The 23,024-nt window shown below is 41.7% G+C and overlaps 1 protein-coding gene across 2 annotated transcripts in view; it reads left to right on the top strand.

Annotated features, from left to right (window-relative positions):
• Window positions 1-568: 568 nt before the first annotated feature.
• Window positions 569-23,024, top strand: part of IGSF3 (immunoglobulin superfamily member 3) — a 139,450-nt gene continuing 116,994 nt past the window's right edge. For both annotated transcript variants that reach the window (XM_074188534.1, XM_074188533.1), the window contains exons 1-2: window positions 569-665; window positions 1,512-2,149. In XM_074188534.1, the coding sequence (XP_074044635.1) occupies window positions 1,960-2,149 (190 nt within the window). In that variant the 5' untranslated portion in view covers window positions 569-665; window positions 1,512-1,959. The remainder of the gene's footprint in view (window positions 666-1,511; window positions 2,150-23,024) is intronic.

Raw genomic sequence — 23,024 nt, 5'->3', positions numbered from 1 at the left:
GGAGGAGGAGAGGAGGAGGAGGAGAGGAGGAGGAAGAGGAGAAGCAGAAGGGGAAGGAGGAGGGAAGGAGAAGGAAGAGGAGGAGGAGGAGGAGAGGAGGAGGAGGAGGAGAGGAGAAGGAGGAGGAGAGGAGGAGGAGGAGAGGAGGAGGAAGAGGAGAGGAGAAGGAAGAGGAGAGGAGAAGGAGGAGGAGGAAGAAGAGGAGGAGGAGGGAGAGGAGGAGGAGGAGAGGAGGAGGAAGAGGAGAGGAGGAGGAGAGGAGGAGGAGGAGAAGAGGAGGAGGAGAGGAGGAGGAAGAGGAGAGGAGGAGGAAGAGGAGAGGAGGAGGAGGGGAGGAGGAGGAGGAGAGGAGGAGGAGAGGAGGAGGAAGAGGAGAGGAGGAGGAGGAGGAAGAGGAGGAGGAAGAGGAGAGCAGGAGGAGGAGGAGGAAGAGGAGAGGAGGAGGAAGAGGAGAGGAGAGGAGGAGGAGACGAGGAGGAAGAGGAGAGGAGGAGGAGGAGGAGGAGGAGGAGGAGGAGGAAGAGGAGAGGAGGAGGAGGAGGCGGGGCCACAGGCGGGGCCGCGGCGGAGCAGCAGCAGCTGCTGGTGCGGTTGCAGGAGGAAGCGGCCGGTCCCTGGAGGCTTTCGGAGAAATCACGGCGGAGCGGCCAAGGTCCGGGGGGCAGGTCAGCGCTCCCCGGGTTGGGGGGCACGGGGCGCCGGCCGGAGGGGCGGGGGGGGGGGCGAGCCGGCGAGGAAGGACGGGGGCTGGGATCCTGGCGAGGCGGGCGGCGGGGGGCGCCGGCGGGGCCGGGAGCCAGCTCCGCTGGGGGCGGGGGCCCAGGGGGCAGCCCCCCCGCCCCCCAGTCCCCTCTACCTGCCCCCAATCCCACGCGGGGGGCGGTTTCCCGGTCTCCACCCCCCTCCCCTCGTTCGCTCTCTTTCTCTCTCTCTCTTTCTCTCTTTCTCTCTTTCTTTCTCTCCGATCGGCGCAAAACAAACACCGAGAAGGTAAAACAATAGCGGGGCCACCTGGGAGCCGGCGGGCGCCTGAAGCGCCCCTGACCTGGGGGGGGGGGTCCCTTGGGGCGGGGCCGGGCCTTGGCGGGGGGGAGGAGGAAGCGGTGGGAGTGGGCACGAGGGCACCCCGATGCAGCTCGGAGCCCCTTGGTAGCCTCCGCGGGCTCCGAGGGTGGGGCCAACTCCAAGCCTTGGGGACTGGGAAGAAAGCCTGGGAAATCCCTCCAGAGGAGCTTTCCCCAAAGTCCTCCCGGAGTAAGGGACTTTCCCGGGATGACTCGGGGCCAGGCAGGGAAACTGAGGCACGGGCCTGTTCAATAACTTGCTGAAGGTCAGAGCCGGCGAAGCCGCGGAACGAGGGCCGGGTCTCAGCGTGCCTCCCTTGCTCGCCTCCTCTAGCCAGGTCTTTGGCTATCGCGACTTCTAGCTTCTCCCCCCAATCGGTTTCTTTTAAAAATCGAGAGTTCTTTTCTTTTCTTTTTTATCTATGGCCGCTTGGGAACTGCTGACAGTCCCGCCTGCTTGCCTGTTCATCGGACCGGCCTGAAACGGGAGGGAGGGCCGTGACCCTCCCCACCAGGCGAAGAAGTGGCCCATTGAGGAAAAAGCCCAATCCCTCCCAGCCGGTGCCAGCCCTTCCCATAGCGAGGCTCAGGTTCGGACTGAAGCAGGCCCCCCCCACTGGAGAACCCTGAGAGGCAGAGCTGAGTTTCATTGTTGGCGAGGAGAAGGGCATCTCCGGATAATTCGGCTTTGGGGGATGAAAAGGGTTGGGAAAAACTCTTCTCTCCGTTTTCCTTGAGGATTCATAAAGCCAAAAGGATTTCTGGAAAGCAGAGGCAGACGGTGCCATGTGGAAGAGAACTGGCCCGGCTTCAGGATGAATCTGGGTGCCTGGCTTAGGATGGGACCACACACTACCTCCCTGATGCCTTCCCTTCCCCTCTGCCCCCCATCTCCATGAACCGAGCCTCTCCTCTCTCCCCATCTCGTTCACTTCCAAAGAGAGAGACCCTTGGGAACTCAGGAGTGGCCAGCCCAGGAGTGGAGAGCAGATCCCCACAGAAAAGGAAGGGCCACATGTTCTCTCCCTTCCCAGGAGCAGATATGAAGTGCTGCTTCCAGGCTCTGGCTTCCCTGGTGTTACTGGGTAAGTGACTGGGCTTTTATCATTTCAATAGACGGGGAAGTTTAACCTCCTGTAACTGATGGTTGTTGTCCTTCATCCACACCGAGCGGTGGGTGACCCCAGGAGGCCACTGGTGTGCCTCACCGAATGAAAAGGTCATTGTGTTGGCCATTTCTGAGACAGACAAATCTGAGGGAAGGGGCTTCTCCACAAATACCAGTCATTTATCCAAACAGCAGACACTTAGAGTGATTCTTTTGAAGCACTCTCATTTTTCTTTTCATTGTATCCCAGAGGACTGGGGAAAGGAAGGGGAGGGTGGCCAATGATCCTCTGTCAGCCAGTCTCCTGTCCTTTTTTCTAAATGTTAACGTTACAAGAGCCACTTGTCAGGGGAATCCATTTAAAAGCCTAAGCCATTTCTCTCTTGAGTCTGATGAGTTGACTTTGTCCATTTGGGGGTTCTTTGAAGCAGTTTTTGGGAACTGGTGGCTGATGGACTGTGTGTTTTTAGTTTATCAGACAAAGAACTGGAAGGAACAAGCTATCTGTGGAGCCATCTCAAATAGAAACTGCTGTTGACTTAGGAAACCACAAATTAACATTATCTGTGCTGTATTATATACTAGATAGATGATCTGGGTTGTATTATATTATAATTTATGATATTACACATATTTTGTTAATTGGGAATTACTACTTCTCAGTGACATTTTAATCTGGTTTGGGAGTTTGCTTTGCTATTTGTGGGACTGATCTCTTACAGATGAGAAGCAAGTGACTTATCCAAGGTCACAAAGTTGTGTCAAAGGCATCATTTGAACCTGGGTTTTCTGACTTTGGAGGCCTAAGGAGGTTATCTTGTCAGTGCCTTTTAATTGAATGGAAAAAATTAAATTGCAAAATTGTCTTCAATTTACTATGACAGTTTGTTGACAGGCAAAAGAAAAAGTTATGATACATATCAGTGAATAAATGGGAAGTGCACCAGGAAAGGCATCATAGAACAGTACCGAGATCTAAGATGAGAGAAAAGATTGTCATTGAGAGAAAAATGCAGGAAGTTTATTCTTCTTTCTGCTTTTTCTTCCCACTTTTCTCATTTGTCTCTAGACTGAAAACCATTGAGTAATTGTGCTCTTTATCTCTCTTGTGTAAAAGAAAAGATAAATCAGTCCTTTAGAGGGGAGAGAGAGTCTGGAAGAATAGGACTGAATTGAGGGTCATTTTCCATGACCCATTTGAGAAGAACCCCTAACCCTCACCTAAAGAAACCCTCAGCTTTTTCTAACCCCAGTAGTGTAAAACACTTTAGTTGTAGGAGAGATTGTCCGTCCTCAAAGTGAGACAACATCCTCTGAATCTCTTATTTGGTATTGCCTATGGCTGTCTCCCTTTCCTATTCATTTTCCCCCTAAACACACACACACACAAACACACACACACACACACACACACACACACACACACACACACACACACAAACAAGCTCACTATCCCCCAGCTCCTCACTTTATGATTTATTCCTCTGAATTTTGAATGTGTCATTACTTTTTACAGTGTTGCTTCCATGGCAAGATACCATCATACTTAGCCCTTACCTAGTGGAAAAAGCAATGGATTTGAAGTCCGGAACCTGGTCTAGCTATGCTGGGATCTTCCTTGATTTCCTTATCTGTAAAATGAGGGATTTTGAATTCAGTGATCTCTTAAGGTCCTTTCCAATCCTGATTTCTATGTGTGCCTGCCTCCTCTTCTTCCTTCTCCCCTTTCTACCTTCCAATTAACTTTCACCTGCCTTAAGATTCTCCTATTTCTGCATATCTTCTTTTTAGCATAAGTGCTTTGTACTTTCTTTGTTTTGTTTGTTTTGTTTTTGCAAGGCCATGGGGTTAAGTGACTTGCCCAAGGTCACATAACTAGGTAATTATTAAGTGTGTGATGTGGATTTGAACTCAGATCCTCCTAACTCCAGAGCCAGTGCTGTATCCACTGCACCACTTAAAAAAAAAGATTAACTTCTCTGAAGTTAAATTAAATCACCTCTCTCCTACCTAACATTTCTTCAGATATTTGAAAACAGTTATCTTGTCCCTACCCAGATCTTTCTGAAATGGCTAATGAATTTTCCTCTTAGATTTGAACAGGAGACTCAATCCAGGTCACTCTCTTTGCCTGATGAGAACAGCTCTTGTCTATCTTAAGACAGCAGCAATTCAACCATATGCTCTCCAGAAGTTCTGGGATGGGAAGGGCCAGCAAAGACAACTGGCTAGGCAGGAGACCATTATCATCATTTACACATCCCCAGATACTGTCTTTCTTGCTTTGGGGAATGTTTTCTGTTGGTTCGTAATTTGGTATTTGAAGGTTGTATTAAATTTAGTTGACTTTTTGGGGGGAGGTAGAGTGATTTCCCTAGGGAATGGAGGGAAGGGAAAAAAATGAAAACTCTCTGGGGTATATTGCTGGGCTGGGAAATTAGGATAAAATGAAAGGGTGGGGCTGATGGGGCAGAGAATAGGCAGAGACAGAAGGCAGTTGGCATTTGTGCCTTTTTTCCTTCTGGCTATTTGAATGTAGCTAAGAAGGGTAGTTATGCTTTGTGCTTCCCTTCCTCTCCTCCCCCCTCACAAATCCTTTCACACACCTGTTTCTACAAGTGAAATCAGGTCACTATAAACTTCAAGAGACACTTAGAAAAGATGTCATAAGCATTCTCTTAAGTGATATTAGAAAAGGGGACTGGCCCTTAAACTTTGTAAATTTTTTCTATGATGACCCCTTTTAGTCAATCATAGATGAATCCTAGGATGCCTTAAGTAGAAGACTCATAGGCTTGGGGTGATGGGCACTTTTACAGAGCAGGAGGCATGCTAAGAGTGAAGGGTCATAGTTCATAGAAATGTAGGGTTAGAAGGGGCATCTGAGACCATGCAAGTCATCCTTTTCATTTAACTGATGAGGAAACTTGAGGACTTGAGAAATTAAGTGACTGACCTGACCAGGGTAATAATATAGGAATAAGAATCAGGTTTTATTGACTCTATGCACTAGATCCATGTACATATCAGTCTGATGCAGTGTAGAATGTCACTTAGTCTTCTAGGAAATTTGGAAGGAGAGAGAATGCTTTTGGTCAGAAAGCTCAGGGAAGACTTCATGGAAGAGACAACCTAAAGCTCTAAGCAAAGGGAGAAGATCTAAGATTGAGATGAGGAAATATCTTCAGATACAGCTAGGGGCCTGTGAATGGATAAAATGAGAAGAGAACCTTGAACTGTTTAATAGTCCCTGTAGCTAGCACAAGGGACAGCTAGATGGCACAGTAGGGAGAACACTGGCCCTGAAATCAGGAGAACTTCAGTTCAAATCTGGTCTCAGACACTTACTAGCTGTATGACCTTGGACATGTCACTTAACCTTGATTGCCTCACTTCCAGGGCTATCTCCAGCCATACTGATTCATATCCAGCCAGTAGACTGAGATAGCTCCATAGGTGAAAGTGAGGCTGGTGACTTAACAGAGTACCACCCTCACTCAAATCCAGTTCACATGCATGTCATGGCATCACCTCTCTGATGTCATGGTCTTCTTCAAGAACAGAGAACTCAGGGCAGCTAGGTAGCACAGTGGATAGGGCACCAACCTTAAGAGTCAAGGGGACCTGAGTTCAAATCTGACCTCAGACACTTAATAATTACTTAGCAGAGTCACTTAACCCCATTGCCTTGCAAAAATCAAAGTGGGGGAAAAGAACAAAGGGTAGACATCTATATCAACAGCTAGCACAGTGATCCTAAGACAGTAGTATGAAATAGGGTGGGAAAGGTAGGATAACATACGTGTCATATACAATTGATCATATACACATACAGTTTTCCGGATTGTATAGTCTTCAATAAGGTCAGACTCAAAGGAGTTCATCTTTATTCTCTGTGCTGTAGAGATCCACTGTTGTAAAAGGGAGTGGTTAAAGGACCTGAGTCTGGAACTTGTTTTTTAATGTTCCAAGAACTAGCTGTATGACCTTGGGTAAGTCATTTTACATACTCAGAGGTCTCCTCCAGCTTTGAATTTGTAGAAGTTTGATGTAGTATTTTGTGCTTTGGACTTCACTTGCACCCCTTCCCTTTCATTTCCTCCCTCTACCCTCAGATCCCTCCCACTGGGTGACCAGCACTTCTGTGCCTTTTTGTGCCTGGGTCCTGAGTCCCTTCTTCCTGCCCAGGACTGATGCCCTTCTCTCTTAGCGTAGAATGACTTCCACCCTTTTCTAATTAGCCACATGTCTTTGATCCTTCTTTCTTAGATGTCCCACATCTCCCCAATCCCCTTTGAGCTCCAGAGTCCAATAGTAATGACGAGCAGTGAATTTTGCTGAGAATGTTAAAGCCATAGGGAGAGGCCAGGTATGTGACTGTGGGGGTGGGGTTGCTGGTGGTGAGTGTAATAAAGACAGAAAGGGGTGAGGAGCAGGGTGCCTTTGACTGAAAGCATACTCAAAAAGGATTGTGAGGATGACAGGAAGGTAGGTGTGTGTGACAAAAGATTCATACTGTGAGAGACAGGAGGGGGAAGGGATGAACCAAGAGAGATGAGTACTGAACTTCAGGTCATAAAGCAAAATTTCATTTTATCTGTGCACTATGAAGTAAGAGATAGCTGTTCCACACCAAGGCTGATGCTACAAGCAGGTTGAAATCTCTTTTCAAGATGGAATATTAAAAAATGGAAATGCCACTTGCAAATAGAGGGTGAGGAAATACGTTTGGCCATCCTTCCAGCAAACATTGAACGAATAATATAGATAACAGGGTGTTCATTTGCATTATCTACCCGGCCATCTACAAATACAGGATTAAGTGTATTTGGAGAGTTGGGGGAGCTTCTTGTTTGATTGCCTCTCAACAAGAATTATTTAAATGCCCATGGCTGCCCAGGCACTATGATAGGCACTGGAGGGGAAAAAAAACTCAACAAGCCAACCCCCAAATTGACAAACCACAAAAGTCACTGAGTTAAGAGCTTCTATTCCATTTGAAACTTGTTTGGACAGGGAAGGATTAGGGAAGCTATCACCCATCTTCTAAAATATGAAAAGAAAGTTTCCAAGGGAGGGTGATGAAATAGTATCAGGACCCACGAGTTTTTTCCTGGTGTTTTGCTGTGTGGCATGAAGGTGATTGTGTCAGATCAGTTCCTACCATGTTAAGAAGGCTTCCAGGAGGAAACTAGGGATGGACTGAAGGCTAGACTGGTTTCCAGTCAGCAGGCAAATTGGTGAGAGGTTCTTCCTGGGTAGTGGATGGCATCTCCTGGTTCTGGTCTGGATTTGAGTCTTGCTCCAGACATTTACTAGCTATGGGGTCCTGGGCAAGTGATTTTAATTCTGGGGATCAGTTTCTTCTTCTGTAAAATGAGGGGGTTGGACCAGATGACGTCTGAGGTCTCTTCCAGTTCTAAATCTATTATCCCGGGATTACTGGATTGGTCACGGGATAAATGATTTTTGCAGAGAGGTTATGATTTGCATCTTTAGGGACTGTGGCCAACTCAATGAAATTTTAACCCTTCACAGTTTGATGCTAATTTTTATTATACCTTACTCCCCTTCTTGAATTTTGGGTCAGCTGACATGGATTAGCTGTCCCCCTCCCCCTATAATGGGCAACTAGGGTACAGTGGATAGAGTGCCAGACCTGGAGTCCCCTCCCTGTGTTCAAATCTGGCCTCAGACACTTGCTAGCTGTGTGATCTTGGACAAGCCCTTCTCCCTGTTTGCCTCAGTTTCCTAATTTGTCAAATGAACAAGAGAAGGAAATGACAAACCACCCCAGCGTCTCTGCCAAGAAAATCCAAATGGAGTCACAAAGAGTTGTAAACAGCCAGAAAAAAATGGTTAAACAACAGCATAGTGGGAAAAATGCTGAATTTGAAGTGACTGCACCTAGATTCAAATGCCAAATTACCACCCGCAATGCCTTGGACTAGGTGACTTAGCTTCTGGGTAGAACTCAATTTCTTCACCAGTAAAATAAAGGAATTGAACTAGATTGACCTCTGAGGTCCCTTTCAGACCCCTATCTATGATTCTATTAGAAAAACTCCAATTGGGTAATAGCATATTGCTTCAGACAATAGCATCTCACGTTTATGAAAATCAATTCAGGTTTCTTCACAATTCTGGGAAATATTAGTATTGCAAGGATGATTGCCCACTTTTTTTCAGATAAAGAAACTGAGGCCAAGAAAGGTTGTAACTTGCTTAGGGTCACCCAGCTAGAGAGTCATGGGAACCATATTTCAACCCATGGGGCTATGGGAGCCATAATTCAAACCTGGCTTTGTGTTTTCTGACTCCAAATGCAGTGTTCTTTGCAGCATCAGACTGAACACAGATGCTCATTGGAAAGAGTTTGCTTTCATGTTAGGAGAATTTCAAACACCTGTGTGTGAATGCCACCTAATTTTCAAAGGGCGAAAACGATATAGTTGCGTAAAAATCATGCTTATTTTTATGGAAAAATACTTTGGTGCCAAATACCATCAAGACACACTTATTAAGCTCTTAATTGTGTGCAAGGAACTGCAAGATGAAAATGAGAGGAAAGCCTCCTCTCCCAGAGAACTCTCAGTCAAAGGGACTGTTGATTGTTCTACCCTCCTTTCAGAAGAATGATAGGGATTTATGAAAAGTTGCTTCTTGGCTCTATCCTGGGGTCCAGCACAAACTCAGCCCAATCTTTTACATCTTCATCTAAAATAATTTATGTGCATAATGACCCCTGCAGCACGGAGGGATCTTGAATCATCAAAGAAAGATGAAATTTAGGGAGATTTTCAATAAGGAAAGAGAGTTTGCTGCCCAATTCTCCATTAAACCACAAATTTTAGTTCATAAGAGTACCTCGTTCCCTGAGGAACTCACATAAAAACGAAGGCTTTCCCATACATAAACGACGTTGCTCTCTAATAACTTGCCAATTGTAAAACAGAAATGGCAGATAGGAAGTTGGGAGTGGTGGAAAAAGTGAGTGATTGAAAATGGATTCAAATCTCAGCTCCAACTCTTAACTATCTCTTTGGTGTAGTGGATAGAGCACTGGCCTTGGAGTATGGAGGATGGGAGTTTGAATCCAGCCTCAGACACTTGCAGTTCCCTAATTCATCATTTAACCCTCATTGCCTGGCATTCAGGGCCATCTCCAGTCATCCTAATTCATATCTGGTCACTGGATCTAGATGGCTCTGGAGGAGAAAGTAAGATGACTTAGCACAGCACCCCTCACTCAAATTCAATTCATGTGATATCACTTCCCTCTTCTTTGAGAATGAAGGAAAAACATCAAGAAACTTATATATTCTAAAAAATTATTGAGGACCACCCTATAATATGTTTATTAGTACTTACCATAATCGATATTAAAATGTCTTATATTATTATGAAAATAATTTTTTTAACTTTGCAGATTCCCCCCTCCCCTAAAATGGATGTGAGATCCCTGGACCAACCTTTGAGATGCTTTTCTTTAAGGGACTTGATTTAGATTCTAGATGACCCCAGAAATCTGTTCTGGCTCTGTATCAAATGCTCCTTTGAATCAAAGTACAGATGAACAGGAAAGTATTTACATTATATGAAATTAAATCCTTTTGCATTAAAGGAACAGAGGAGTTAAATGAAATGGACACTGGGCTGAGTAGAAGACTGGAATTCTGCCACTTGATAAATAGCTTTTTGACCTTGGACTAGTTACGTGACTCCCAAAGCCTCAGTTTCCTTATCTGTTGCCTGATCCTCAAAAGGGGAGTTGAGGAGAAATAACTTTTTTTCCAAGGCAAATGGGGTTAAGTGGCTTGCCCGAGGCCACACAGCTAGGTCATTATTAAGTGTCTGAGGCTGAATTTGAACTCAGATACTCCTGACTACTGGGTCAGTGCTCTATCCACTGTGCCATCTAGCCACCCCCAAGAAATAACTGTTAAAACAAGAACTGTAGTATGTGAGAAAGATGTGGCAGAGGAAGGGAAAGACTATGTAGGGCAAAATTTTATAAAATGTTTAAAAAATTTTTTAACATGTAATTGAGGGAAAAGATAAAAATTAATTGTAAAACAAAAGATGTGGCAGGATCTGAAAGCTGGTTTTCATGCTAAAAGGAAAGTGATTTATTGAGGATTCAGACATAGACTATTGGGGAGGTAGTGACGGGATCCCCCAAGATAGAGAAATGATGGGAGGACTGAGGTAGGGAAAAGAAGCGATTCCATTTAGTGTCTAGTAGTTAGTGATGATAAGAAGTCTTAAGGGCAGAGCACTAAATGGATTTGGGCTCACAGATTTGGTTCTCCTGGTTGTAGATGAATAATGGAATCCTTGGGAGTAGCTGAATCCCTAGACTTGATTTAGTAGGGGAAAACTCAAACTCAAGCTAGAACTCAAGGGAGGAGTGTAAAGAGCTGGGGGTTGGGGGGAGGGCAGGCTTGTCATTGCTGGAGAGGCAACAGGTGAATATATATATATATATATATACACACACACATATTGTATATGTACATATGAATATAATACATAAATTTATACAGGTTTTTGCACACACATACACAGCAATAGATCCCAGCCCAAGCCTCACTGGATCATTGTTTGGGTTTTGATGACTCAGAGAGAGTTTAAATAATAATTGTTTCTGTTTTGGCCAGAAACCCTGAAAGACTTTCCCTCCCAAATTGATTTTTTTTAATTGACTAGGTAAAATAGGCCATTCTTTATCTCATTTCTTACTTAGCCTTAATCATTGAATGAGTGTTTCCCAGACAAACTGAGACCTGGGAAAGACCCTAGCTCCAAACGACCAAGATCTCCCGCTGCAACTGGGGCCATCTCCAGCTGTCTTGATCTATAGCTTGCCACTGGACCCAGCTGGCTCCAATGGAGAGAGTGAGGCTGGGGACTTTGCACAGCCTTCCTTCACTTAAATCCAATGCAATTGCAGGTCAAGACATCACCTTCCTGATATCACTGGTCCCCTTCCATAATGGAGGATAAATAGCAAGAACAATGAATGTGTTATATACAAACATGTGTATATATGATTTACATATAACACATATTTATTTTATTGCATGTATAATACACATTTGCATTTAGTATAACAAGCATTTATGGTTTTATTTATGGATGTGTGATAGATCTAGATGTGATCCGTAGGTTATATGTGACATCCAAACAGATAATTAGAAAACCCAGGTCATGGTTTTAAGAAAGACAAACCAAAAAACCTCCACAGCTAGCTTGGCCTGTAGTCACAGATGTCTTTGCTTGAAACAATCTGTCCTTAGAATTAAAATTGTCCTAGTCAACTGGAATGATTTGGAAAAGGCAGGTCAGATCAAATTTGGCCCAAGGATCTGTTCTGACCTGTAGCATATAGATCTAACTTAGTTAATCCCCTGAGAAGCAAGCCCTGTCACAGAAGTCAAGAGAATTCATTTCATTGTAAGAAATGTTGAGCAATGTGCCTACTAAGCTTTAGGGTCTAAAGTTTAGGCCATTTACCAGGGCAGAAACAACTTGACCCCCAAGTTTCTAATTATCCTGGCCTGAGCAGACTCATAGATTTGATAAAGTTTTCTCTTCTCTGATAAGAGAATTATCTTTGTACATTGAAATGAGATGGAATTTATCATATATAAAATGTTGCTTTGGTAGCATTGATGATGGAACTTGTTAGGACAGTCTTGTTCTGGGTAAAAACAAAACAAAACAGAAGACATAAATCATTTTAAGAAAACTTGAAAGAGAACTTAGGCCAACTCTTGCTTTCTGGCAGAAGCAGGTCTATACAGATAAGCATCTAATTTTCATTTTCCTTTAAGGACCTCCAAAGAAGAAAATTTTGCAACCTCTTTTGTTTGTCATTTTCCAGTCATAGACTCACTGAATTAAAATTGGGAGATATCTTTGGAGTCATTCATCTTGCTGGAACTACAATCCCCTCTACAATGGCCATGACAAGTAGTCATTAGCTTCTCTCTCTAAAGACTCCAAGTTCTTTTGGTCACAGCCCATTCTACTTTTCACAGTTCAAATTGTTAAGTTTCCCCTGGTATCTCACCTAAATCTATTCTGTGCACTTTTACCCATATTCTCCTCACCCTGAAGCCCAAGAAAACAAGTTGAGTCTCTTTTCCATATAATAGACTCGAATACCTGAGGGACTCCATTTTTCCTGCCCAGTCCTTCAACTAACCCTCACAAGGCATGGTACAAATTCCTCTTACTGTTTGGGTCTCTGAAGTTGGTCAGATCCCTTCCTAAAATTGAGTGAAGTCTTCCAGCTATGATCTAATGACAGAAGGCAGTAGGCCTTTCTAGCCTTGAACATTGCCTCTTAAGGCCAACTGGAAATTGCAGATTTCATGGATTGCCAATGTCAAATTGCTTCATGAAATGTCACCCCACCTAGATCTTTTTCATATGAAATGTGATATAGCCTTTTTTGTTTCCCTGTTCCTACACACGGGTAGTTATTACTATTGTTATTGAACCAAAGTAGATACTTGGAAATCTCTGCTCTATCTCCTTCCTCAAGAATTTCACTTAAGCTATTCTCCATTCCTCATTCCATTGGTATACATTCCCTCAAAGACTCCACCTCTCAGAAGTCTTATCTTGTTTCCTAGGCTGTTTTGTTATAAGCTTTTCCCTGAAACCTTTTTTGATACTCTATCCCCCACCTCAGTTAATATAGTTCACTCTTGTTGAATCCCTTTACTTAGAATATAAATTTCTTAGGGACCAGACCTATATGTTCCCCATCCCACTTTCATGTTGTGAGAGTTTAATGTTTGTTAAATTGGTAATTAAAATGAAATAAATACAGATAAATCAATATGGATATTTCTTCATCATTATAGATGGTAATTATCTAGTATAATTCTTGTTCATCTTGGCTTATAAGCTTTCAATATAAGAATTCAAAGCTCTGAAATAATTCAGGTTTTTTTTAAAGAGTTTTTGAGTTATCACCGTAGCATTTAGATTTTCCATGTGGTATTTTTTTTTTATTTTTATAAAGACCAGACCACTGCTTTTTCTAGTTCTCTACATGTCTTTGATATTTTTTAATCTTATCATTTGCATAGAAATTATCATTGGTAACATGCTATAGCCTCATTCTCATTATATACATATATACATATGTATATATGTATATATGTATATATATATATATATATATATATATATATATCTTCATTTACTTTTAAGTCATCTGCCATTTTGATTTTTGGCAATTGTAACATTCTATCCTTGGCAACCATATAATATCATCAGGAAAATAGAGAGAGGAATTGGATTGATGCCTTTATGTGTGTAAGATGAGGAAACTCCTCATCTAATGTGAATTAGCATCCTCTCTACAATTTATAGTCTTCTTACAGTGATGCCTAGAGCCCCATGAGATTTTAAGTAACACCTTGAAGGTTACAAAATTATAATAGAATATTAGTGTGGAAAAAGATTTCTTTGGATCATTGAAAGTGCTGTAGAGTTTCTGAAACTCAATTCAGTCTGCTCTTCTGTATTTAGCTTATTAGAATAATTTAATAGACTGCTCATCCATGCCATAGTCTGGATGACATCAATTCTTCATCTTCCTCATTTTTGAGGTATGGATTCCTAGGCCTGCCTTTCCTTATTGGCTATAGATTTTTCTTAAAGCAATCCTTGTTTTGATGTAGCCAGCACAGTGTCACTTACAAACAGGAGCATATGGAGGATTTCAGCATCATATAGGGAATTCTTCTTGTATTTGAACTCTAAGCAGGGCATCCTTCAAGCAGAGGTAGTCTTTTGATCACCAGCTTGTCCGCCAATTGCATATTAGAATTGCCTAGAACAATTTGTGGAGATTTACAGTGTATTAGTGGGGCTTGACCCCACTACTCTCTGTTCTCTGTATGATTCCATTCCTAACTAAGGTCATCTCTATATCTAAGAGTTAATACCCCTTCTAAGTTCTGTATCATGCATCACGTGATTGTTAATAATAGGAGGATTATTGACGTGAATGGTCAGTGTGGTTACATTTCATGTCATGTCTCTAATTACCTGAACATGCATCTTAAAGCTACTGCAGAATCTTTAAAGCTGCATATTGCCCTACCTAGACAAATGTATTTTGTTATTATTGCTGTTGTTATCAGTAGTCTCAATGGGCCATTGTATTCTTTACACTTCTCATTTAGTTATATGAAAGTCATCTTTGAAAACCTGCCACTTTTCTGCTGGCATTTTTATAAAGAATAAGCCTTCGTGCCTGTTTATATCATTTTCAGAAATGTTTTATAGAACTGAGAGTGGAGGCATGTGAATTGAGATTTTCTTGTATTTTCGTGATCACCTGTTTTTGTTGGTAATAATATCCATGAGTTTTTTTTTTTTTTTTTGCTCTTTTGGTCTTCTTACCTCTCTGAGATATTTTCGAAAACTTATCTTCTAACACAAATTTCTTCTGTGAACTTGGTCAACTCCAGTCACTTTACTGATCCCTTTTGAATTTTGCTCCCATTTGTCCACCTCTGGAATTTCAGTGTTAAAGAGTTCCAAGTTCTCCTATTGAGAGCTTCTTGGGTCTTCTTTCTGTCACATAATATGGTAACTATTTCTCCTTTTTTTTCCAAGGCAACGGGATTAAGTGACTTGCCCAGAGTCACATGGCTAAGTAAGTATATTAAGTATCTGAGGCTGCATTTGAACTCAGGTCCTCCTGACTCCAGGGCAGTGCTCTATTCACTGCACCACCTAGCTGTCCTACCATTCCTACCAGTTTGATAAATATGCCATCTAAAGTGTCATTCACATCATTGATTAAAAATATTAACAACTTGATGGGGTGGCTAGGTGACTCAGTGGATAAAGCACCAGCCCTGGAGTCAGGAGTACCTGGGTTCAAATTTGGTCTCAGACACTTAATAATGACCTAGCTGTATGGCCTTGGGCAAGCCACTTAACCCCATTTGCCTTGCAAAAACCTGAAAAAGAATATTAACAACTTGGGCTCGAGGATAGGTCCTTTAGGTCCCAGAAACTTCTCTCCAAACTGACTTTGAGCTGTCAATTTTTTTTTTACTTGGGGTCCCAGTTGCTGTTCCACTCTAGCTCTACTGTCATCTAGTACACATCTCTCCATCTTTACCTACAAAGGCGACAAGAAAGACTTTGTCAAAGAATTTTCTAACATGGTTATATTATGTGGATGACATTCCCTTAAATCTCCTAGTCTAGTCACACTCTGAAAAAGGAAAATGTGACTGGACTGACATGAGTTATTATCAGTGAAGCTAAGTTGACTCTCAGTAATTACCAATTCTTTTTTTTAGATATTTTTCAACCAACCCTTTTACATGCTAATACTTTGCCAGAATTGAAGTCAGAATCACTGACCAATAAGGTTGCATTCTCTTTCCTTTGGAAAATCAAGACAACCTTCCTCTATCCCCTGTTTGATATTTCCTCTCTAGTTTTTCCTGACTTTTCAACAACTAATAAATCTTCTGCAGTTCTTTCTGTATCCTTGGATTACAGTTCTTCTGGACTTGATGAATTGAGCTCTTAACACTCTTTTTATTTGCAATTAGTCATTCAATTCATTTATTCAGCTACAAACTCCCAGTTGACCATTTTTGTTCTAATCTTTTGATTTAGAATTCATTTTTCTTAAGGAGAAAAAAGAAACAAGGAGTCGAGTTGTTCTACCTTCACTTTGTCATCGCTTGTGAGGAACCCACCTCATTCTAGGCATTTAGATCATAAGATCATAGATATGAAACTGAAAGAGATTTTAGAGAACAAACCCACCTTTCCCATTTTCCAAATGGGAAAACTCAGATACATTCTCCAGTGTCTGAAGTCACTCAGATAGTTATAAAACCCCAGGACTTGTAGTTCCAAACCTAGTATTCATTCCATTTTACTACATTGCAACAATTTTTCTAGTTCTCTCTCATTTGATTTGGTTACCAGACAGAGTGCCCACATAACAGTTAAAGATGTTATGTTGGAGGAATTATTGCTGATAGAGATGCTGTGTTGTAATCTTTTTCTCCTTTTTGAACTGTCATTGAACGCATAGCCATCAAAGTTATCAGAAAGAGGAGAGTTTATTGTAGGCAAGATTGAGGAAACCCTACTATCCACCTACCATTTTTTTAACCTGCTGTTGAGTCAGATCAGTGGGAGACAAATTGTTCTAGTCCTGTTTCTATTAGGGGCCCTTCCCTCCTCCTTTCTTCTCATCCCTCCCTCTCACCTCCAGGTCAATAGTCTAAGAAGGCATTTATCAGTATCTTTCTCATGAGTCATGATTGGCACTGTATATGCTGCTCCCTTTCCCCTGATTCATTAAGGCTCCTTGTGCTCTAGGTGTTTTGTAAGGACTTGCAAAATGTATGGTGTAGAAATGGCCATGGACCAGATGAAGGATGTCTTGATGTTCCCTTGGGATTTCCTGGCAGCAGATGCCTCAGCCTTCTTCAATATCTTCTGTAGATCTATCTTAAAATTGCAACCTTCTTTGCCTGATGACCAGTTCTGCACTTAGAGACGGCTGCTGGGGCCCTTGGGAATTTTGTGTCACAGATGGATGAATTAGCACATTAGAGAGATTATTATTTAGATAGATTCCTTCTGGTATCCTAACATTACCCAAAGGCAAGACAACCCTTATGACAAGGTTTGAAGACAATTTGTCAAGAGATTTCATAATAAAGCTTCGAAATATTTCAGAACAAGTCACAATTATATTCTGAACACCTCGCCCACAGCACCCGCCCTTTCGCTCCCTCACCCCCACCCCAACCAGTCCCTTTTGCTTCTTCCTTTTACCTCTCCTATCTAAATATGGGATGATCTCAAGTTAGCAGCTCTCAGGTTAGGAAAGGAAGGGACTGAATCTCCTCCTAGTATATACAAGCTGTCGATCATCATGGAATTATATATATATAATATATAATGTAATGATGATGTAATGAATATTCCTATAGTTGCATATATCACTATAGATAAATATGTATGTATATGCTTATGAATTTGGAAATCTCTCTTGTAAATAGATCATTTCAGAAGCATAGCCTTGAAACCAGAGGGTTCTTTAGAGTTCATTGTCTTAGAGATGACAAAACTGAGGAAAACAAAATTTCACAAATTTGCCCAAAACCTCACAGGTAATATGTAATAAAACCAGCATTCTTTCAATATATCATGTTGTCTCTTAAATTTGATATGATCTTTAAGAAAGAAGTTTATATTTTTTCACTCTCTTAAAGGAGAGAGAATTGAGGAATATTCTATAAGGCAGAGTTATGTGCTAGGAATTCCAGATATATGGGCAAAAAAATGACAGACCTCTCCTGCTCTCCAAGTGCTTCTTTTTTTATTGAGAGACAATACAGAGAAGTTAAGTACAAAGTTAGAGAAATAATGAAAACAGGAGGATGGAGGAAGGACTGAAAAATCCCTATAATCAAATGGAGAGAGAAAGAATTCTGTTATTCTTTGCATTAATTAAATCATCATCATCAAATAGAAACTTTTTGGAATGAAGAAAGAAGCTTACCTTAAACCACTAGTTTTGGGACAAAGTGAATAAAAATGAGAGATCTAGAAAGACTGATCCAGCTAGGAAATTTATGAATGTCATATGGGTTTATATTATGCAGGAAGTAGGCAGCAATCTTTGAGTTGTTCTCTACAATGGATACACATCTTTTCTTGCTCTGTTCCATCCTGTTTTGTTGTTGGATTGTTTTTTGTGTCCCCCCCCCCCCTTTTGAAAATTGTAAGATATTAACCAAGGGCTTTAACCAAGCAGCCTCTATTTTGTGAACTGTAACTGGAATGGAGGAAGTCATGTGGAGGATTCACAATATCAAATCTCATAAGATATTCTGCGTATAATCTCTCCTAGTCAGTGATCATTCTGCCTGCATCTGGGAGATTTGTGTGGCCCAGCAAAGGAGACAGAGCATATCACTTTTACATTCTCGAAAGAAAAATGAAGTCTTGTCACTGTCTTATTGACTTTCTTTTGTTTGCTTCTGGCTCAGAGACTGGACTGATCACTTAGTTTTGAGATGTCATATAACTAGTATAATGTTAACATTACAGTGCTCAGAGGGGAAATGCATTGGGTTGGGGCTCCGGAGATGGGAGTTTTCTCCTTATTCTGCTATGACCTTGTGGGGTGACCTTGGGCAAGGTATTTCCTCTCTCTAATCCTTACCTAGTCTCCCCAGCTGGATTAGATGACCTGATATCCTCTCCAATTCTGGACTGTAAATGCCAAAGAAACATAAAGATATTATTATAATAATTAATATTTATATAGACCCTACTAATTCTTATACACTGTGCTAAGCACTTTACAAATATGATCTCATTTGATCCTTATAACTATAGTGGAAACAGAGGCAGACAGACAAAGGTGATGAAGTGACTTGCCCAGGGTCACCCAACTAGTAAGTGTCTGAGGTTGGGTTTGAACTCACTTCTTTTTAACTCTAGGCCTGATACTCTTTCCACTGAGCCATCTAGCTGCCCCAGTTCTTTCATCTAAAATTTACACCCAAAATTCATTCCTCAGGAGTCTTTTCCTCTAGGAATAAGCTACCTTGTTCAGCTTCCTTCTTTTCTACATGAAGAAACTGAGAGAGGAGACAACTCACCAAGGTCACACAGTTGGGTGGAGTAAGATGGGTAGTGTTAGAATTTTGAATCCTGTTCTTGTTTCTTGGGTCATTGTTCTTTCTACTCCTTTTGCTACTCTCTCTCTCTCCCCTATTTTTCTCTTCCTCTCCCTTTCCTCAGTTTCTCTTCCTCTCTCTTTATGTCTTTCTCTTTGTCTCTAAATCCTTCTCTTTCTTTCTCTGACTCTCTCTTATCTCCCTTTCTCTGTCTCTCCCTCCATATATAAGATTTTAATGATGAATAGCAAAAACCTTATTAATTTTTATTACTTGGAAATATTAGTATGAAACAGCAAACTGCCTGAATTGCAGAATATTTTATTTTAGATTTAAATTTATTTATTATTCCAACTACATGGAAAGATAGTTTTCAACATTCATTTTTTGTAAGATTTTTGAATTTCACATTTTTCTCCCTCCCTCCTTTCCTCCCCCCCTCTCCTTGACAGTGAGAACTCTTACAGAATCTTTTAAATAACTGAGTTATTACTTCCACATAAATGTGAACAAAATTGATAGAGGTACCTTGGAAAAAACAATATTAGCAGCAGTGTAGTCTTGAGACAGTCTTTTAACCTTGGTGGCCCCAGATATGAAATGAGGGAGCTGAAACAGATGATCTGTGAGGTCCCTTCCAGCTCTGACCATCTGTAATCCTTTGGGTTGCCTTGAAGAGGCCTTTCGAAATCTTGCTTTACTGAACAAATGAGTGATTTTTCATTAGCATATATCAGTTGTTTGTGTATAAATGTTGCCTCGGAAATACTCAGCTACTGAAAACAGTGTATTCTGGAGCGTATTTTAAATAGTCCTAGGAGAAATCTTTAACTCTACTATTTATGAGGGACTGATGTAGTATGCTTTATTTAGACCAATCTCATTAGAATTACCATAGAACCTAAATTAGGAGACCATGTGGTAAAAGCCATTGGAGGAGAGAAGAACTAGGAATTAAGAGATGTGAGTTTTAGTCCAGTTCTGCCACTATGGGGAGGGCTCTTCATCCTTGGGAGCCCTCAGTTTCCTTATCTGTAAAAAGAAGGTGAGGATCTCTAAGGTCTCTTTTAGTTATAAAGTGCTATGATTCTAAATGTGAAATGAATGGGGGGTCTTGCTCTGCTGATTATTTTAAGGCTAATTTCATTAACCAAGAGGATACGTGGGGAAGTAATAATCATTTTGAGGGGAAAAAAAGAGAAATGCTTCAGGAAGCCTGGTTGCAAAAACTTGCTGGCTATGTAACTTTAGAAGGAACTGATTGAAGTACTTCATTAACATCCCTCCCCCACCTAGCACCCTGACCCTCCAGTGTCCAATAGAGGCAAGATCTAAAAAAGCTAGAACGTCCCTATCGAAAAAGTGGTCGGGAGTCTGACTTAAGCCACTGTGACTTCTGGGACAAAGGTCAGCATCCTTTCCTTTGGGATTTAAATTCCTCTAATGAGCAAAAGCTTTCATTTGACAAGTAGAAATAAGAGGCATGAGGAGGAGAGGGCAATGAAGACAAGCCATGGGCACCTCATGGTTTGGATGGAGCTATCCCAACTACTCTTAATTTAGGGATCTTTGTTGTCATTGTCATCGTGGTCATAGTCTTCATCATTGTTGTTCATGTGGTTGGAACAACTGCTTGGGAAGACCTATGATTGTCTGACTTGAGTAATATTATCAAAGATATTTTCTCTTTTGGAGTCTCTGTTGCCATATCAGTCACTAGGAAGGATGTGCCCTGATAGCTAGCAACTCTTAATGCCTGTAATAAGTGAAGCCCTTTGTAAGATCAGGAGGAATATCAGGGAACATTGGTAAAAGACACTGTCTGGGTACCTCACACTAGGTGAGGTGCCTGTATCTTACAAGGTTCGTGAATAAAATCTACAATTTTCTTTAAAAAAAGACATTGACTTGTTTAGCCCAGGTGGCATAATATAATAATATGTATTTTTTTGGTTTGTTTTGTTTCTTTAGTTTTTGCAAGACAATGGGATTAAGTGACTTGCCCAAGGTCACACAGCTAGGTAATTATCTAAGGTCAGATTTGGACTCAGGTCCTCCTGACTGCCCCCAATAAGATGTAATATTGATATTAATTTGTGCAATTGTAAACTTCCCAAGTATGTCTTTGTGACTTGGGCAAATCACTTAAGCTCAGACTCAGTGATTCTGTTTTCTCTTGTAAAATGAGGCCCTTCTAGATGCCTGGACTAGAACCTTCCAGCTTTACAATCCATGTTCCTGTGACTGAACTCCATGGCAGTTTTTCTTCTAGCTCTGAATCTAGGAACCTATAAATGAAGCATAATGTCAATATATTCTGACCCTTTGTTATAAGCAGAAAGGTAGCCCTGGCATATACTGAAGTAGAACTGGGCTTGTTATTTAAATTGCTTGTAATTAAACTTTGTTCTCTTGGATATGTTCTTGTTTGTAGTACCAGAGAGCCCTAGGGCCTTGGCATGACTCATTGCTGGTTTATCAAATTAAAGGCCCTAGACACTGTGGGAGTGGCCTGGGTCCCATGAGCGAGCCCACTGAGAAATCAGGCCGTCCCTCCCATGATTCAGTTAAACCAAAGCCAGCAGATGACCAAGTCACTACTTCCTTTTCTAGGCTTAAGAGTGAGGTTGAGGGGCAGCTAGGTGGGACAGTAGATAGAGCACCGTCCCTGGAGTCAGAAGGACCTGAGTTCAAATCCATATCAGACACTTAATAATTACATAGTTGTGTGACCTTCTCACGTAACCCCATTGCCTTGCAAAAACAAACAAAAAAAGTGAGGTTGGAAGGTCTCCTGTAACCTTCCTGTAGTGGGTTATGATTTTCATTTCCACCATCATAGCCAAACAAACTTGATCATACCTGAGCCTTGTGTTTCCTTGCCACTTTGACCCCAACCCAACTTTTTGTGCATCTTCTGGAGGTGGGGAAGAAGGAAGCAGCTTAGTGATAGCATCTCCAGGGCTATGGAATATATCTATGAGAGTCAATCACTGTTTCTTGATGTCCTTTTTTTTTTGTTTTTTTTGCAAGGCAAATGGGGTTAAGTGGCTTGCCCAAGGCCACACAGCTAGGTAATTATTAAGTGTCTGAGACAGATGGATTTGAACCCAGGTACTCCTGACTCCAGGGCTGGTACTTTATTCACTGCACCACCTAGCCACCCCTTCTTGATGTCCTTCTTTAGCCATTTCTTAATAAGGTTTTCTTTTCTTAGGTTGTCAGAGGTTTTGCCTCAGTTTGATTGGCAGAACCAGCAAATTCTCCTTTGAACCTGGACTTTTGAACAAAACTTTAAAGATAATAACCTCATGTTAATTTTGTGGATTGTTTTAACATTTTATTTGATGAGAGCTTTTTTGTTTTTTGAAATGTAACGTACTATTGTTTTTTTTCCCATATAAAGATCCCTCCCTTTTTTTTTTATCTTCAAAAGACTCAGGGATTCATTAAGATTGTGAGAATTCCTGGCTAGACAAGTGTAAGGTGGACTGTGAAAACAGCCAGGGGAAAAGAAGATGAGTGGGGCCAAGGAAAATGAAATAAGATGGAAAGAAAAGTAAAAGCCGCTGTGTTCGGAGGTTCAGTTGGTATTGATAAACTTGTTCATGTAGTGAGCTTTTACTGAGTGAATGCTTCCCGGATCTCAGGCCAGTTCAGCAGCAGCTAAGTCAGAACTCGGCACACGCGGTGGAGGTGACGTTTGTTAGTCAACAAGCAAAGAATGTGTGCCTGTCATGGTGGTGAGTCCTGGAGAGAAAAATGAAGCCCCAGTCACCCCACTCATGGGCCTCGTGTTCTAATGGGAACAACAACTAAGTTATACACAGATATATTCACAGTAGGTAGAAGGAAATCTGAGAGGGAAAGGCTAATTAGTCACCAGGGAGCCTGGGAAAGGCCACCTACTGAAGGCGAGATCTGAACCGGGCCTTGAAGGCAGCCAGGGAAAGTTAAGAGGCAGGAGAAAGAAGGAAGAGAATGAGGGTCGGGCCATGGAAAGGTTCAGAGAGAGGATGGAAAGCCAGTGTGAAGATCCTGCAAACAGGTGGCATAATATAATAATATAATCAGAGAATGCATGGAGGACGTGAGAAGTCTGGAAATGGAGAAAGAGACTAGATTATAAAGAGCTTTAATGCTGAGGAG

The sequence above is a fragment of the Macrotis lagotis genome, chromosome 5 (assembly GCF_037893015.1).
Source record: "Macrotis lagotis isolate mMagLag1 chromosome 5, bilby.v1.9.chrom.fasta, whole genome shotgun sequence".
NCBI lineage: Eukaryota > Metazoa > Chordata > Mammalia > Peramelemorphia > Peramelidae > Macrotis > Macrotis lagotis.
The sequence above is the reverse complement of the archived record's forward strand: the minus strand, read 5'-3'. Positions and strand labels throughout refer to the sequence as shown.